Below are 19,593 nucleotides of genomic sequence, written 5' to 3' on the forward strand. Positions count from 1 at the left end.
ATTTCTTTTATATGTGTTACTTATTTGATTTGGGGCTTGTTTTAAAATTTCAATTTAGTTTTATTATTTATATTATATTTAAATTTTTGTTATTTAGCTGACGCTTTTATCCAAAGCGACTTACAAATGAGGACAATAGAAGCAATCAAAACCAACAAAAGAGCAATGATATGCAAGTGCTATATCAGTATAATATTATAGTGTTATATTTCAATTTCACAAAAGAAATGTGCAGCATTTTGTCCACGCAATAATAAAAGGACACATTTAATTTATAATTTGTCTTAAATCTGATTTTGTTTAAAAAAAATTGTGAATAGAATCGATTCGTGAAATCTAAATCGTGAATCGAATCGTGAGTTGAGTGAATCGTTACATCCCTACCAAAGAGATATTCTTTATAAAAGTTAAGAATCGACCACGCCCTCCTAAAACAGCTCATTCAAACACGCCCCCACATGTCTACGTCACGGGGTGGAAGATCTGCAAAACACCGCCCAAATGTATACGCAATGAAAGGCGGCGAAACTATTATTCTTGCTGTAATGTTGTTGATGCTGCTGGCGCCATGTCGTGGAGACACTGTTTCGTTGTGAAAGAGAAAGTACTTTGTTTGGGCTTCCAAAAGAGGACACAACTAGAAATTAGTGGTTAAGTTGTATTTACAACACTGTTCCAGAACAGTACAACCCAAATATTAAGAGTGTGTGCAGCACATTTTACAGAGGACTATTTCCTGAACCTGGGAGTAGCCTGCCAGCTATGCACAAAGGCTGTTTCTATAAAGTGGGGCAATTCCAACTTAGCAAGGAAAGTCTGGCGCTTCTGACTCACAGCCTGTAAGTACGTTTTCTTCTTTAAGGAATTTGATTTGCCACTGACGATTCAAACACGAGTTTTGAGCAGTGTAAAGTAGTGCTTGCTGCTCACAAATGCAGACATGGTAACGTTTACGTGGAGCGATGAAATTATAATCAGTCATTATAATCAGTAATTATGTCCCCACTGGATGCAACAAATGCCTCATTTATCATGGGTTTTATTGTTTTTGTCTCATCACGCTGGGACACTGCATCACAATACAGTAAGAGACGTAACATTTCCGTCACACGCTTGAGGTATTCGGCCAATCACAACGCACTGGATAGCTGGCCAATCAGAGCACGCCTCGCTTCTCAGAACGATGAGCTTTGTAAAAATCGACGCGTTTCAGAAAGGCAGAGCATAATGTACAGTATGTGGAAAATAATGTGTTTTTTGAACCTTAAACCACATAAACACATTGCATTACACCAAATACACAAAATAATGTTCTTTTTAGCAACGTCATATGACCCTTTTAAAACCTTCGTTCATCTTCAGAACACAAATTAAGATATTTTTGATGAAAGCTTTCTGATCCTCCATAGACAGCAACGCAACTCCCATGTTCAAGACCCAGAAAGGTAGTAACGACATCGTTAAAACAGTCCATGTGACATCAGCGGTTCAACTGTAATTTTATAAAGCTACAAGAATACTTTTTGTGCAGAAGGAAAACAAAAATAATGACTTCAACAATTTCTTCTCTTCTGTGTCAGTCTTCGATGCGAGTTCACGAAAGAGTACCACGCAGGAGTCGGTGTTCTAATGTAGACCCGGAATCCGTTGCGCCTTGTTTACAAGGAGAGGAATACTGACACGGAAGAGAAGAAATTGCTATTGAAGTCACTATTTTTGTTTTCTTTGCACACAAAGTATTCTCGTAGCTTCATAAAATTTAGGTTGAACCACTGATGTCACATGGACTATTTTAACAATGTCCTTGCTACCTCTCTGGGCCTTGAATTTGGTAGTTGCATTACTGTCTATCCAGGGTCAGAAAGCTCTCGGATTTCATTAACAATATCTTAATCTGTGTTCTGAAGATGAACAAAGTTTTTAAGGGTTTGGAACGACATGAGGGTGAGTAGTTAAACAGAATTTTCATCTTTGGGTATAGTATCCCTATACCGTAAGCAAAACTGTCAATTCTAAAAGGCCATCCAAAAAACATCAACACTTCCTAACAGTCTAGACTAAATCTTTTAAGTAGCAAGGTCCTGTGTGCCAAAAAGTTGAGCCTATTGGCTTGAAATAGTGCACCACTAAACCACTGGATTTTCAGAAGGTCTTATTCATGAATCTACAGACAGACTGTAAGTGGGTGGAAGGGCTCTATTCTTAATGTATGTGCTGTCATAACTCTCTTTGTGCCGGGTACAGCAAAGACCCCATGACCATTCACTGTGCTCCCTATTGCACCACACAATTAAGGCCTAAATATATGACCGTTGCTGAATTCGCAGATGGAGAAAACAGAAATAACGGTGAAGCTTGTGGGAAGAAGGCGTCAGCTGCCTGTGGAAAAATCGATAAGGCTCATAAAACATCAACGGGGAGTTTTCTAAACAACATGGCACTAACGCCAAACATAAAGCTATGCAAATAACAGGATTATTAAAGGCAAATTTAAACTTATGACTGCTCTAAAACAGATAACTGGAAGGAATCAAAATAACCAGTATATATATAAAAATATGTTTTTAAATGCATATTTAAAAAAAAAAAATCTATTTATATATTATATATATATTTTCCCTAGTGGTCTTAGACTCCAGTAGCTTTGGGCCCTCATAAAGTACACTGGGAAAAATACCACTTAAAATGGTGTCATCAGGAAATTGATATTCACAGACACAGGATGCACAATTACACACTCACACACTTAAGACCAGCAAGAGTCAATTGCTTTATCGACAGCACCGCACGATCTCTCCGTGAAGGCCAGAACGGTCCCAGCAGAGACAAAGCACCTTCATTCCGGCTGTCTCACCCTACTGAGCAGTACAAGAAGCATCCAATTAAAGTAGCCACCTGTTTTGACAGAGCTGAAAATGTCAGCCAACGTGGCCTGAGGCGCAGGCAGCATCACGGCCGACTCATTGCATATTCTGCCTCCACTCCATCCCTCACTTTCACCATTAACACCCAGCAAACAACCCTTTACCCGCTCCATATCAAGCCCTTACACCACAAAACAGCCACAGCGCTTCATTTGACACGAAAAGTCTCATTTATTACCGGAATGTCTAAGTGAGCTCTTCCACCCACAGCTGGCCCATTTAAAGAGTCAGCATCTGGGTCAAAGTACTCAGCCTGTCTGAGGAACAATCTACTGAAAGCCAACTTGTGAAAAATGTTTTGTGGGAATGGTTATAACACACTGAATATATATAAAAATATCGTCAGACTTAAAATGTGATTCATCCTTACCCTCTGATCATGGCAAAGGAATCGTCGCTAGAGAAATAAGCGGCTCCAGGAAGAACTGTGACAGTTTCTTTACCTGAAAGGGTGAGGGTGAAATAGAAAGAGATTTCATTAACTGCTCTGAATGGACAAATTAGTTTATTAAAAGGCAATTTATGCAATGCTAATGATGTATGACAGCCTACTAGTGTAAAAATCAGGGATAATTATTACCAGCGTTGATGAGATCTGGATCAACTTCTTCCTCTGTTGGGTAAGGGCCCTGAATTATTCAAAAGCACACAAAAAAAAAAAAAAAACAGTACTTATGAATGCTTTTATGAGAAGCGCAAGAATCACTCATATTAAGACAAAAATAAATACGACACATAACAACAATTAAAGATTAATAATATTGTTTTTGTGTCTAAATTCATTATTGTTCCTTTCATACATGATACCTGCTGTATATCTAATATTGGTAATATTTATCATTAAACAACAATACAATACAAATCATACAAACTAAAGATACACTATTGTACATATATTGTTGCATATATTGTAATGCACACTACCGTTCAAAAGTTTGGAATTTGGAGTACAGTCTCACATGCTCTCCAATACCGCATTTATTTGATCAAAAAATACAGTAAAAACAATTATATTGTGGAATATTATTACAATTTAAAATATAATTTGTTTTAATTTATTTTAATAATTTTGAAATATAATTTATTCTTATGAAAGCAAAGTTGATTTTAGCAGCCTTAACGCCAGTCTTTAGTGTCACATGATCCTTCATAAATCATTCAAATATGCTGATTTTCTGCTCAAGAAATATTTCCTATTATCATCAATGTTCAAAACAGCTGTGTTGCTTAATAGTTTTGTGGAAAGAACGTTCAAAAAATTAGCATTTAAATCTTTTGTAACATTATAAATGTCTTTACTATCACTTTTAATGTGTCCTGAATAAAAGTATTAAAAACCCTTTTGAATGGTAGTGTAGCTTTTAAATAATTTATGCATGTCAACATTTCAAAAATTTCATAAACTAAACTTTTTTTAGAATGATTTTCTGTCTCATTAAAATAAACAAGAATGTAAGAACAATAAAATCATAACAGACAGTATTTTCTTGTATAACTGAATTTATAACTGTATTTAGCAAATTCAATACAAATCTGAGAAAACATAGCTTACCAGCCCCAGAATGCCATTTTCACTCTGCAGGTGGACGGTAATATCTGGTTTAATGAAATTACTGGCCAGCATGGGGATTCCGATGCCCAGGTTAGCTAAAAAGGTTATCAAACCGCATTAACAGATGAGAGACACACAGGAAATGACATTCTTAGCAAACATTAAAACCATTGTTGCTTATAATAACTGGTTAAAATTAAAGGAAAACGTCACCAAATTTCAATATAGCTTTCATATACTTGAAATATAGCACACAAGTTGTGTGATTCACTTCCATTATGCTCTGAAAGCTTCAATTCCCATTCACTGTAATTGCATGGCAAAGACAGATTCTTCAAAATTCCCCTTTTTAGGTTCACAAAACCAGCATACAGTTTTGGAATGACATGAGGGTGAATAACTGATGACAGAATTTTCATTTTCAGTGTTCAGTGTGAAATAAAAATCGATAAAATTGTAAGCGACATGGTCTGAAACACTGTACATACCATACATCCCGTCCTCAAACTCCAGCGCAGCTCTGCGGATAATCCTCTCTCTCACAATATCAGAGTCTTTCTTGGGTTGGGGATTTTCATCCTGGCCTTTCTTTACTGTACGCCTCTGCAAAAGGTCAGACAGAGGGGCGGCAATAAGAAGAAAAAAAAAGATGTCAGAGGATAGATGGATAAAGGAAAACTGACAGAAATGAGCCAGACGAGTCAAGCCACCTCACCTCGATCCGCTTCTCGTAGTCATCTCCCTTGACAATCCTGTGGATGTAGATGCTGGGGATGTGGATGTCTTCTGCTGCAAACGTGCCCACGTCTACAATCTCCTCCACCTGAAGACAAAACATAGAACAGCTGATGATGACAATGAGATTAAGATCTCATGTTTCTTTGCAATAAGAAAGGAACTACAGATAGGCAGAATTGCTGACTACTCGTTAATAAGTACGGTCAAGATTGTTTTAAGTAGCTTTAAATGTTGTGTAGTGGTTAAGGCGGGTGCCGTAACCTCTCAGAGACAGTTATAGGATGTTGACAGCATGTAGCACTTTGCACGCTAAGAGTCTATCAGTACTGTCAGCATGGCAAACTGTCAGATAGGTTGCTTCTCCACATTCATCCCTTTTAAAGCACTGTCGGACTACATCACCTGCAATGAATAATATTTTGGTTATTTTGCATAATCCGCAAGGTTCCTTTTTCGTGAGGACTTCAATTTTGCGCAATAACAGAATGCAGATATTTAGCCTATTTATTTGCTGAATATCATTATATCATTGTAATATATCAAATACATACAAAAGTACGATTTTTTAAATACTTTTATTCAGCGATGATGCATTAAATTGATCACAAGTGACAGTAAAGACTTCAAAAAAGAGGCCAATTTTCAAACAAACGTTTCTTAAACACAAAATCAGCATACTAGAATGATTTCTAAAGGATCATGTGACACTGAAGACTGGAGTAATGATGCTGAAAATTCATCTTTGCCAAAACAGGGATAAGCCGTGAGGCAGCTTCCTCTATACTTTTGTTATGTTGTTTATGTTTATGTTACTTAGTTCCTACCTTCTTCCCTGAGTCTTGGAATTTATTACATACATATAGGCTATAAGTATACTCACACACACACACTATCATTAAAGGGATAGTTCACCCAAAAATGAAAATTCTGTCATTAATTACTCACCCTAATGTCGTTCCAAATCCATAAGACCTTCGTTCATCTTCGGAACACAAATTAAGATATTTTTGATGGAAACCGATTCGGATCCTGCATAGACAGCAATACAACTGAAATGTTCCCAGGTCCAGAAACGTAGTAAGGACATCAATAAAATAGTCCATGTGACATCAGGGGTTCAACAGTAATTTTACGGAGCTACGAGAATACTTTTTGTGCACAAAGACAAAAATAATGACTTTTAACAATTTAACAATTCCTCTCTTCCTCATCCCGTCTGCTGCAGTGTGCCGCCATTGTGGAAAAAGTATCACAACGCATGCGCTTCCACTTCATGTAAACGACACCAGTATGTGCTGAAGCATGTACGTGTTAATGTAAGCAGCAGCGCCATGCGCATGCGTTGTTTACATGAAGCGCTGCTGTCTATCCAGGGTCAGAGAGCTCTCGGATTTCATCAAAAATATCTTAATTTGTGTTCAGAAGATGAACAAACGTCTTACGGGTTTGGAACAACATGAGGGTGAGTAATTACTGACATAATTTTAACGAACCTGACAACCCTTATTTTTTTTTTATTTTTTTTTTTTTTAAGACTTGTGACTCTTGAGTGGGGTTGAAAACCTACAATTTAAATGGATGCCAGGCTAGATGACAGTTCAGTGTCAGATAATTCTTCAGTGCCCTGTGTCATCATCAGCTCTCTGTCTGCGATCCATTACAGCTGAAAAACGTACCATACTTTGTAAGTCAAAAACTGCCCCTCAAAATGGTGGAGACGCCTTACACTTTGTCAGATGTAAGAAAAAGCTTTTATTCTGAATTCAGAGATGTTGATTTGACCTTTACAGAGACTTCACACACCATTGATATGGGCAGCTTTGAGCAGACTACAGGGAACAATAAACCTGTCACATATAAGCAGCCTGATTTGAGGAGGGTTTGCCCTGCAATTGGGAAAATGTTAACCTATCTCTCTTTGGAGACTAGAGGATATGAGAAGCAGGGAATAAAGTGCTGACAGCTACTCAGGTTTAAAAAAAAAAAAAAAAAAAAAAATCACAAACTTTCCGTAACCACTAATCTTGAACTCAAGTTTCTAAAACTCCTTTATATATAAGACTTAAGTGACAGTTTTCATAAAAGTTTTCAGTTTTCATAACATGCACATTGCGCTTTTACATACAATGAACATTAGCAAAAATGACCATTATTAATAACAAAGTGATTAATTATCACTCCATATTAGCTACCAATATTTGAGAAATATTGTAGCTAATATTTAGAACCAGTTGGCACTTCTAACTGGTTACAAAAAACACAAGCACATTTATCATTATTAAAGCGATAGTTCACCCAAAACGACACACCCTCATGTCGTTCCAAACCCCTAAGACCTCTGTTTATCTCCGCACGGCGGAGACTGACATGGAAGAGAAGAAATTGTTTAATAAAGTCATTATTTTTGTTTTCTTGGAGCAACATGAGGGTAAATATTTTTGGGTCAACTATTCCTAATTCATTATTAACACCTCAATACTAGTGAATATTAAATTTGTGCCATTTTATTATTTGCAAATTCAAATTTGGTACTTCTAACCTTTTTATAAGAAACACAATCAATAGTGTTTAACTTTATTAATAACAAACCTAGTGATTCATTTAGAATACTCTAATACTAATTAATTTCTCCAATTTAAAGATTTGTATTCAAATTTGGCCCTTGTAAATAGTTACAAGAAACACAAGAATCAATAGTGTTTACCATTACTAATAACAAATACTGATACTGCCACTGTCAATATAATAATTAATATTTCATTTGTGCAATTTTAATATTTGCATATTAAAATGTGGCACTTGTAACCAATTACGAGAAACAAGAGATAGTGTTTACCATTACTAATAACAAACCTACAGTGATTAAGTATTATTAATACACCAAAATTAGTAATTAATATTTAATTTGTGCAGCTTTAATATTTGAAAATAATGACCAGTTACAAGGTACACAACAACCAATAGCGTGTGAAACATCCTCCTAAAGTTTAGGTTTCGTGGAACAGAGAAAATGATACAGGATTTAAAAGATATTTAAATTTTTGCATGAACTTTGTGATCAGAAATTGTAGTGTAAACTCATTTGATGCACATTTTGCCGAGTATGTCTCATGTTGCAGAAACGTGTTTTCATCTGCATCCTCCCGTGATGAATATTGATGTTGTACCTGTTCTGGTGGTGTGTGTGATAACAGCACAAAGCCGCACACGCGGTTTCACAGACAGTGCCGCTGAGAGCTCACAGAACGGCTTAGCACTCCTTTAAGGACCAAAAATAAGCTCTTAAAATACTGAACAAAATCTGAAGCTCAGATAAAGGCTCAGGGGAGAAAACATACTTCGCCGAAAAGCAAATCGATGCGCCCAAAGCATGTTTAAGCCCTGCAGATGAGCACAAACAGGAACAAAGGCCAGGCTTTCTAAGGATCCTACAGACCTCACCAGTCTGACTTTACTTATCAGATTCTGCACACTTGTGCATCGTGCATAGAGAGACATTTCTTGAAATCGGTGCATATTATAAATATGTCCTCTGCACACGGCGCCGTTAGAGAGGGCAAAAAGATGAGCCTAGATTGAGCGGTGTTGCTGTTGTCATGGTTACTGCTGGTGGCATTTGGCTTTTTATCATTAGACGGGCTGCGCAGGGCAGAGAGTGATTGAAGGGCTCAGGCTTCCAGACGGCCTAAGGGTTTAATACAGAGCACAAAATGAAATCTGTAGGAGTTAGCAACACTCTCTTTGCAGAGTATGCTGTCTCATTAACCCTTCATGCATACATTTACCATATATGCTAAGATACAAACAGATAGTATACTGGTTAAATGAACAGTACACCCAAATCTTTATGCTGTTATTACAGAAAGCTGTCATTACTGAAAAAAAAAAATACAGTTTTAATAAATGACCATTTTTAATTGTTGGTGAACTATTCCTTTAAAGTAACAATTACAGAGGTGAATTGTTATTATAGTATATTATTAGATTAGTAAAGGACTATATATATATAGCATTTATTTTATATTGTTTTATTTTATGTTACACTATACATAAAAATTACTTTATGATGCATTTATATTTTATATAATAAAATATTTTAATATTTAACGTGAAAAATAGTGTGTACACTGATTTCAGTTGCAACATTTATATATTATTTTATAAAAAATTGCTGCAATAAAGGACAAATATACTGTTTTATACTGGTGCATTTGTATTATATTTCATATAATATTTTTAATTTATAATGCGAAAAGGTAGTGTGTATACTAGCTTTACAGTGCTATTTAGTTATATTATACATTATGCTTATCAATTTATTACAATTAGTTAATTTGTGTTATAATATTAGTTAATATTATTTTGTTTATAATAAGATACTATAAAATAATATTATATTCTTTTGACAGGTTTTTTGAGCTATAAATTACATATCATATACAGATATCACGTGATACTCTATGTCACATAATATCTATCTGTACACACAAGCAGCCCCCCGAAATAAACTCAAATATTGACATATCTTCCTCCGAAGTGGCGTTTGGTCTTCAATGGGAATGAAAATAACCTTGATGTCATCTAGAAAGAAGGAAACAGGTATCCAAAATCCCTGAGGGACACCGAGAAACCTTTTTTCAAGGGTTTGTTCTTTTTTTGGACTGAGATCCTTGTCAAAGCTGGTTAAATCTACAAAACCTGATGGACACATGTTGTTATGAAACAGTTGGTGTCTCAATCAAAAGCTTGCAGTGGATATATATTCTACATATCGCTTAGAATCAGGCAGGTAGCTAAAAATGATTCAGTGTTTATTTTTCATTTCTCACTTCATAGCAAATGCCAAGCACAGGCAACAGACGGTGCACAAATAAACCGTAATCTTCAAAAATAGTTAGGCATTTTGGCACTGAGCATGATGAGACAAATCCAAATCCAAAATCCAATGGAAGCATGAACAGCGCTAAGCTAACAATATGTGACATTTTCCGAAAAACACAAAACCAGGTGTGTTTAAAAATACTGTGGATAGATTTTGTGTAGTAGTGTTTTTGTACAGTGTTGTCTATTTATCTACTTCTCTTCTTGCTCCTCACCAGATGTTTTTGAAGTAGGTTTCAGCTCAGTAGGAGTATGTTAGAAGAGTCCTGGCCTATCAGCAGCATGCACCTTGAGAGGCCGCCAACCTGAGGCTAAATACAATTACCACTTCACTCAAGTGGCCCTTGAGGGGAATATGTACCACCTGAAGAGAAGAGGACATCTAAAGAAACAGGTAAGTTTTAAAAATGGTATTTATCGACATAGCACATTTTCATAAAATGAATCTACGCCAAGGGCCTTAAAACAGAATGAAGCCTTTCAAATAAACTAACAAGGGAATCTATAGTATAAATATCTAATTATCATACAGTCTCTGCACATGCGCTTTTAATTCGTCAATTTGATAACACGAAAGGAGAAAATTTAAATGTGTTTAAATAAGGAGAAAATTTAGATTATATGCTTAATCATTCTATTCCACATTACAGCGAACAATGACAACTTTTGTACATGTACTCTACACGACTGTATACTGTGCTACTTTTGGTGCATTTGTGCCCTTTTTTTAACCTTTAAATCTAAAATGAAAGCAAACTGTAGACTCTTAAAAATAAAGGTGCTTAAAAGGTTCTTCAAGCGATGCCAGCATAGAGGAACCATTTTTGGTTCCACAAAGAACCATTCAGTCAAAGGTTCTTTAAAGAACCATCTCTTTCATACTTTTTTATAATTAATTCAGATGTTAAAGGTTCTTTATGGAGCCATTTAGACAAAAAGGTTCTTCTATGGCATCGTGAAGCACCTTTATTTTTAAGAGTGTAATTGCATTAAAAAAAATACCATATGTATCCATAAAGATAGAATGAATATTTTTTTTAAATTAATTTAATAATTCTTTAAATACATTTCTATTTATAATAACCTATACAGTTGTAATTAAGACGTGATGGAGGGCAAAAATAAGAATTTGCAGACTAATCAGGAAATCTTTACGTAAAGACACACAAATATTCTACTAGGTAATTATTTGATTGAAACAGGATTGAAAAATCAACACTACGATCTACTGGCTTCACATTTTGCAATATCCCTGATCTCGCTCACAATGCCCCAGCTGTCGCACTGGTAATTTATGTGCAACAAACCAAAAGGATAATCAGCGTTTTGAAATTGGACAGAGGGAGGAGGAGAGATAATACCTTTGAGGGCGAATTTCATCAATAACCAATTAGCCTCATCCTGGAAAACCCATTTCATGCAACTAAATTTGACAAAAAAACAGATCTGTTCCTTTATAACCGATGCGACTAGCAAATATGGCCTTGTTTGAACCAACTGCCCTTGCATCCCACAATGCTCTGGGCCTCATTGTACCTACGATAACAGGATAACTGGAATATGCCACGGATCTGCCGTGCAGGCTTCTGTCGCCTGGCAACCGACTGGCCGAATCGATTTTGCCTGCTTTATTATTGTTTTTTGGCAATCTGCATTTCCTTTGGTTAATGCTAATGATCATTTCTTTTTAATTCATTAGGAGCTTTATGGATGTGCAGCTATCAGATATCCTGTTAATTAGGACGCTGTGATGCGCTGTCTGTTTCATAACGAGAGGAAATAAGATGGCAGTTTCCTCCAGTGGCATCAGTATTTCCAGCGCCTGGCTCTGACAGGCAACAGGAACGCTTCTCTCGAAACACTGAGCCATTGGCAAGCCTCATCAGCCAGCCAATTGAGAGGAAATAATTCAACATGGCTGCTGATTTTGGCAGATTATAACTGGATGATCATAAAACACTGTCTCCCTTCCACGGAACCAAATATGGCCTCAGCTATTTTAGCGTGAAAAATCAGATGGCAGAAAGTCAAAGAAATGCTGAAGCTTTCAAATATAACGTACTCCGTGGCCAGATAATATATGCAAACACAGCAGGGGGAGTACAGGTGAAGGGCCAAAGGAAATGGCAGTCTCTTTGAAGTAAAACATGGGACAGAGCTTACGCTGGTTCCAATCAAGCTCAAGAGACCATAATAAGCTGATCAAGGACTGTAAGGATGATTCACATAATCATCTTCACATAACAGGATGGTTCTGTCTGGAAAAAGAGATGCACTTGCATGTCCACGCATTATCAACAAAACTGGCTCACAACCACTTTGCTCTAAAAAAGCATTTGCACAAAATCTCCACTACATGCATTTGGTCTAAAGTTTTAACTATAGGCCTGTCAATCAATTAGATTTATAACTTAATTAATTATATGATCTATTAATTAACCAACTCCATAGTAACTACATGCAATTAACTAACTGACCGACATGTGTTCATTAATTGCAGCTTGCTCCAATTGTATTTTATTTTTTGACATTTTATTATTAACATTATTATATAATACAAATACTATTAATCCACACAATATTAAAATATGAACATCATAACAGGAATGTAATATATTAATTAGACCATTGTTGTAATAATTAATTGCAAATTAACATTAAATTAACAGCCCAAGAACAAATAATGTGTCATTTTTTGGTCTGAATTTGCAGTTAATGGTGTGAACAAAATGCAATCAATGCAATGTAATTGACAGATTTGTCTGCACATCCTACATGTATAAAACTATTGCTCAAACGGGAGTATAAGAGATACCCTGAATTTTGTGATTTTTGATTATTGGAATCAGAAAATTATGTGCGTCATCCCTCTGCTCCCATTCCTGTTTTGTTCTTGAATATTAAAATCAATGATTCACAAACTACACTATGGTTCAAATGTTAGCATCATTTTTTTTCATTTTTAAGTCTCTTATGTTCACCAAGGCTGCATTTATTTGATCAAAATACTGTAAAAACATTAATAGTTGTAAAGAAAACATTACAATTTCAAATGACTGTTTTCTATTTTAATGTATTCTAAAATTTTATTTATTCCTGTGATGCAAAGCTGAATTTTCAGTATCGTTACTCCAGTCTTCAGTGTCACATGATCCTTCAGAAATCATTCTAATATGCCGATGAATAGAAAAGCGCACAGCATGTATTTGAAATAGAAACCATTTGAAAAATTATAAATGTCTTTACTGTAACATTTGATAAACCATACTGAATAAAAGTCATTCTGCCCCCAAACTGAACGGTAGTGTATAAGCACAATGGATAAGTGTAGAATCCTGGAGTTAATCTTTTAAAACATTTGAGACAGACACCTGTAGTAAACCAGATGACTGTTTTCTTTTCTCATCCCCAGACAACAGTGATGGCAGCGCATGGCATGAGTCCCTGCTGCGAAAGCTGAAGAGTTGCTGCCACAAACAACATCTTAACCAGTCAAACAGAGGCAGAATGCAAGATACACACTGTTGCTCAGCACTCAGCCGACTGATTCATTCTCCTAGCAGGACAGCTTTCATCACCAGATGCGCAAACAATGAAAAAGGCCTTTAACCATTACTGTGTGTTCAGTGAACTGATAAGTTTATCTTTAGTGGGACTGCAATAGCCGTATTGTCAGATGATACTGGCCACTAATATCTGCTCATATTGCAGCATAGCTACAATAAAGATTGAAAAGCAGAAATATAAAAGCTCTAATGTGCTGATAGCATCTAAGACAATTAAACAATATGAGTGAGCTAAAAGTCTTCCTTCCTGATGGCACTACTAGTTATGGATTGATTGGTAGACAGATTGTGAAGAGTGAAGACTAGTTACAGAAATGTCTACTCAAAGGTTTTGAATTCAGTTATTGTTTCACATTGTAAACCATTTCCAGCCAGGGCTGCAAGAGAAAGAACGGAATGCTGGAAGACCATATTAATTAATGGAGTTCATTCATGGCGACTGAAAATGCCTTTTGATAAGTCTTTTGTTCGTAGCTGCGTGTTTTGAACAAAGGCTTAGATAAAAGCATATTTGATATGCAGACAAGTGTTTGAAAAGCGCTCTATAGAAAGGAAATGAAAAAGGAGTGAATAGGGGGGGGAAACTTCAAAGATCTAGATGAAACTAACAATTTATTTTGTTTAAGTGAAAAACAATGATGAAATGAAACGCAGGTGAAGAGATATATGTTCCGGGCAATTGAATTCATCGGATGGATAATATGATACATGTACAAGCTTTTAAACTTGTAATTATGCACCAAACAGAATCTAAAAGAAGCACATGTGTTATGTGGTCATGTGGTATCCACCTACCTCCACAATTGTGATTTTGGCTGCCTTGCACATGGGCTGGTTGAAGTTCCGTGCTGTTTTCCTGATAAAAAAAGTTCATGACCAACATTAAAGTCTGTAAAACTGACTTTAAAGCTCCACAGCTGAGGTGAAATGTTATATATGAAAGACTGAAATGGTCTTTCCTCTGTTTACAAGGCACTGATGATGAAATCTAGTGAAATAAGCCAGAATGACAAGCTCTAAAAACTAAAAATAGTTCGACTATTGTCAAAAACACCTATTATTAACTCATCATCCATAGTGCTGCCATGCTAAAAAAAACTTTAACCAAAGCAGAACAAGAGCACATTCATTTTTAATGGAAGAGGAAACAGTGCACCCTTGTGGTAAAAAACAAAAAAAACAAATGCTGTACAAAATTATGTAACATTGGGAATGTAAAATGTTTTCAAATGCAATATACCACACACAGCTGTTTTTATAACACTAATTCGATCATTGTAATATGGTAACATGCTTTGTGTTTTTATTTTAACATTTTATAACATTTGTTAATGCATTTTATACATATAATACCATTCAAAAGTTAAGTCAATAAGATCTTTTTAATACTTTAAAAAACAGAATTTTGCAAGAATTAATTCAACTGATCAAATGTGACAAAGACTTTTACAGTACATTGTAAAAAAAATAAAATAAAAAAAAAGTCTGATTAAATGCTGTTCTTCTGAACTTTCTATTCATTAAAGAATAATGCAAAAAGAATCATGATGATTTCCACAAAAATATAAGCAGTTTTAACTCTTTTCAACATTGATAATAATAATAATAATAATAATTGTTTACAGAGCACCAAATCAGCATATTAGAATGATTTCTGAATGATCATGTGACACTGAAGACTGGAGTAACGATGCTGAAAATTCAGCTTTACCATCAGGAATAAATTACATTTTTAAATATGACACAATTAGAAAAGTTATTTTACATTGTAATAATATTACTGTCTTTACTGCATTTTTTTTTTTTAGTAAATAAATGCAGATGTGTTAAGCAGACGTCCTCTGAATGGTAGTGCATTTAAAAATAATATTTAAAAACATCACTATTATATTTTTTATGTATTTTAGTACTATTTTTAGAACATTATTCTCTGTGGGTTGTATAATGAATAAAATGACTAGGTTAGAAATTACAGTCATTTTAATGGTTTGCCTTGTCTACTGTATTTAAATTTTAAGCTAAAATGAGATACTGTTTATGTCTCCTTTTTACAAAAGAGTCTCATATGGCCTTCCCTTCAATGAAACAGTCTGTGGGATTGTGCTAAATGAAAACAGAAAGGTGAGAGAAAGTAACTATTTTAAGGTTTGGGCAAAAAACCAACCACCCCAATGAACATGTGACACCGTATAGTTAAGGAAAACAACTTCTAGTCTATCTGAAGTAGGGCTGAACAACCTGAGAAAAAAATAGACACTTGTACCTGAAGATGACATTCCCAGCTTTGTCTGCTTTCCAGGCTTTGACCAGCGCAAAGTCGCCCGTGATGGATTTTTCCATGATGTAGTGCCGGCCATTAAATTCACGCACCTGAAACATGACATACAAATCAATATAAATATTTTTACTGATCAAACTTCATCTACACAGACATCAGCTGTATTATTGTATCACTCAGTAAGACTGGAAGATAAAAGCAGCAGCTCTGACCTCTCTGGGTTCACTTGCGATGGCAATGGTGGCGTCCTTGTTGTATTTGATAGGCGAGCCTCCCTCTTGGATGAGTGTGCCATAGCCTGTGGCAGTGAAGAAGGCAGGCACACCTGCGCCTCCGGCCCTGATCCGCTCTGCTAGCGTGCCCTGCCATCAACACAGCACAATGGGTAAAACTAAATACACCTGATTGGATTTTTTTGGAAGAATGGTACTAGAAAATCTTTAGCATACATATACTTAGCAATAAACTTGCCATTGAGAACAAAGGGAAAGTGTTTATTCTGAAGGTCTGGGTAAAGGATGGTCTCACCTGTGGGGTCAATTCCACCTCCAGCTCACCACTGAGATACTGCCTCTCAAACTCTACATTCTCCCCCACATATGACGAGATCATACGCTTGATCTGTTTGGTCCGAAGGAGCAGGCCCAGGCCAAAGTCATCCACTCTGTGTAAACCATAAAGAAAATAAAAAAAACAATACACCTTAATATGTCCTTATGCAATATATTTCAAACCAATACATAACTAATTTCTGTTTTCAACTTCTAGTATTTGCCTTAAGAACACAACATGACTGTAAAAATTATCATTCTCCATTGATGACTATTCAAAAGTAACCATGTCAAATAAACAGCCAGAAATGGACTAGATATTTTTCCTCGTCTGCTACCTTTGATGTCATAGATCTAGTAAAGAGAATGTGTGTGGTCGCAACATTACAATGTCATTGTCTCAAAATGTTGTAGGTCTCTTATGCTCACCGAGGCTGCATTTATGTGCTCAAAAACTCAGTGGAAGCAGTAACATTGTGAAACATTTTTATAATTTAAAATATCTGTTTTCTATTGTAATATATTTAAAAAAATATGTATTCCTTCCTGTGATGCAAAGCTGAATTTTCAGCATTATTACTCTAGTCTTTAGTGTCACATGATCCTTCAGAAATGTCAAATAAAATATGAAATTAAATCCTAAACTTTTGAAAAGTAGGTTTGAATCTATGGTTGAAATCTCTGTTGAAAAAAGCAATGTCCAATTTAGGCTGAAAATATTGTTGGAAAAGTAGCACTTATTGGCTAAACAGGTCTAAATCCAGTGTCCACTGGCCATTCTATAACAAACCGGTCATTAAAATTCTAAACACGCAGAGAATACTGAGACAAAGGCTGCACAACTCAGTTTTACAACAAGAAACATGAAACATTTTACAGATCTGTCGGACCTCCTCAGTTCGGTGTGTGCGGTGGCTTGGCACAGTTACAGAAGCAGCGACTCAAAACTGATTTAGTCACTCATTAACCAACGGCATGACTTACTGAGGCTTGAAACGCACTGAGGTATAAAAATGTTGGCTATCCCATTTTAAAGGTAGTCAGTGCAGTAGAGCAGATCCGGACATTTTTACACTGTTAATACCAAAGGTGTTCTGGTGAAACATGAGGGGGAAATGTTTGATGAAAGTTAATACAGACGTTTTATAAGCGCATGCATATTTTTAGGTTCATTCAATCAACAGGGAGCACAGACTCTTCATGTCACGACTCATTCACTGGACCGAGAAAGGTTGCAATTAGACACATACTGTGTCATGCCATGTTCTCATTAACTCTCTTCTAATGTGTCGTCTTCACTTTTTCTCCTGTCAGAGAAATGACAAAGGCTTTTTAGTGCTTGAACCTAAACTAGTTTTAAGAGAAAGAAAAGAAGAAGCCGCAATCAAGGTCATATGTGCTTAGAATTTACTGAGGTAATTTCTTTATTTTATAAAAAGCACAATAACTTAACTAGTGCAAGTTAATATTGAGCCACTTACATTTCAGACAATATTGCCAGAAGTTACTTATTATTATTCTTGCTCTGCCAGTGGAAAAAGTTCAAAATTAAGTTGTAAAATGAGTGTAGTGCATCTCAGTGGTGTTGTTTTGTTCTTGAATGAATCTGCTATTTTGAGCAACTGTTTAAATGAATGATTCACTCAAAGACAGGCTGTGCACAAAATCACCCCCTATACCTGTATATAGTGCATTATTTGAGGACAGCCATTTGTAGTGGTGCCCAAAACCAATGTTTGACAATCGAGTCATTCAGTCCCATAATGTACCACATGAATAACTGATGCACACTCAACAACTACAGTGCCTTGCATAAGTATTCATACCCTTAACTTAGTATTTCTCCAGAAATATTTGATTGGGTTCAAACCCAAGCTATGGGTTTGCGATGAGGAGAACTGGTTTCCTTAAAACATGATGCTTAGAATTGAGGTTCATCAGACCAGAGAATCTTGTTTCTCAGAGTCTGAGGGTCCTTTAGGTGCTTTTTTGCAAATTCCAAGTGTTTTCATGTGTATTCACTGAGGAGAGGATTGAGTTTGGTCACACTGCCATAAACCCCAGATTGGTGGAGTGTTGCAGTGATGTTTGTCCTTCTGTAGGTTTCTCCCATCTGCATATGATCATAGAGCTCAACTAGAGTGACCATCAGATTCTTGGTCACCAGTATAACCAAGCCCCTTCTCCATCAATTGCTCAGTTTTGCCAGGAGGTCAGCTCTATGAAGAGTCCTGGTTGTTTCAAACATAATGGAGGCTACATGCTTCTGTGAACCTTCAATGCAGCAGAATTTTTTCTGAACTCTTCCTCAGATGTGTGGCTTGACTCAAACCTGTTTCTGAGCTCTACAGTCAGTTCTTTTGTCCTCAGGGCTTGGTTTTTGCTCTGATATGCATTATCACCTGTTAAACCTTTTCTGAGAGGTGTGTGCCTGTCCAAATCATACTCATTCAAATGAATTTGCCACAGTTTAACTCAACTCGAAGTGTAGTAACATCTACAAGTGATATTAGTGCTCCTGAGCTAAATTTCAAGTGTCCCAGAAAAGGGTATGAATACTTAAGCAATGGAATCATTTAAGTGTTTTATCTCTAATAAATTTGCAAAGATGTTACAAACCTGTTTTGTGCTTTGTCATTATGGTGTTTGGAGTGTAGATTGATGTGCAAAAGTAATTTAAAGCAGTTTAACATAAGGCTGCAACATAACAAAACGTGAAAAAAATATGAATACTTCCGCAAGGCACTGTTGCTGCTAGTTCACATGCACTGAAGGTAGCATCCTGAATTCCCAGAACTTGCCAGCAGATGGCAAACTCAGCATCCAAATTTGCTCACTTGTTTTCATTCCCTCCTTCCAGTAGACTACATCAGCAGAGTGCAACAGTCACATGCTTTGTTCCTGAATGAATCTGTGTTTTTAAATAAATCAGTTGAATGAATCATTCAATGACTCTGTCATAAAAATATAGTCACTTATCACCACCTACTGGCGTAACAGTATAACCTGCCAAAACATTTACTGAAACAAACACGCCACTATTATACAGTCTGACAGTCAAACACTGAAAAATCCCAGTGCTGTAGGATCTTAAAATCAGCAC

General features: G+C 36.0%; 1 protein-coding gene across 1 annotated transcript in view; it reads right to left on the bottom strand.

Moving 5' to 3' along the window:
- Window positions 1–19,593, bottom strand: part of LOC306849153 (succinyl-CoA:3-ketoacid coenzyme A transferase 1, mitochondrial-like) — a 48,333-nt gene that overhangs the window by 25,788 nt on the left and 2,952 nt on the right. The window contains exons 4-12 of the mRNA XM_079384002.1: window positions 16,468–16,603; window positions 16,152–16,301; window positions 15,925–16,031; window positions 14,457–14,517; window positions 5,192–5,299; window positions 4,965–5,079; window positions 4,477–4,571; window positions 3,505–3,553; window positions 3,295–3,367 (exon numbers count right to left, since the gene is read on the bottom strand). Coding sequence (XP_079240128.1) covers window positions 3,295–3,367; window positions 3,505–3,553; window positions 4,477–4,571; window positions 4,965–5,079; window positions 5,192–5,299; window positions 14,457–14,517; window positions 15,925–16,031; window positions 16,152–16,301; window positions 16,468–16,603 — 894 coding nt within the window. The remainder of the gene's footprint in view (window positions 1–3,294; window positions 3,368–3,504; window positions 3,554–4,476; window positions 4,572–4,964; window positions 5,080–5,191; window positions 5,300–14,456; window positions 14,518–15,924; window positions 16,032–16,151; window positions 16,302–16,467; window positions 16,604–19,593) is intronic.

This window comes from Barbus barbus (genome assembly GCF_936440315.1).
Source record: "Barbus barbus genome assembly, chromosome: 29".
Classification (NCBI taxonomy): Eukaryota; Metazoa; Chordata; class Actinopteri; order Cypriniformes; family Cyprinidae; genus Barbus; species Barbus barbus.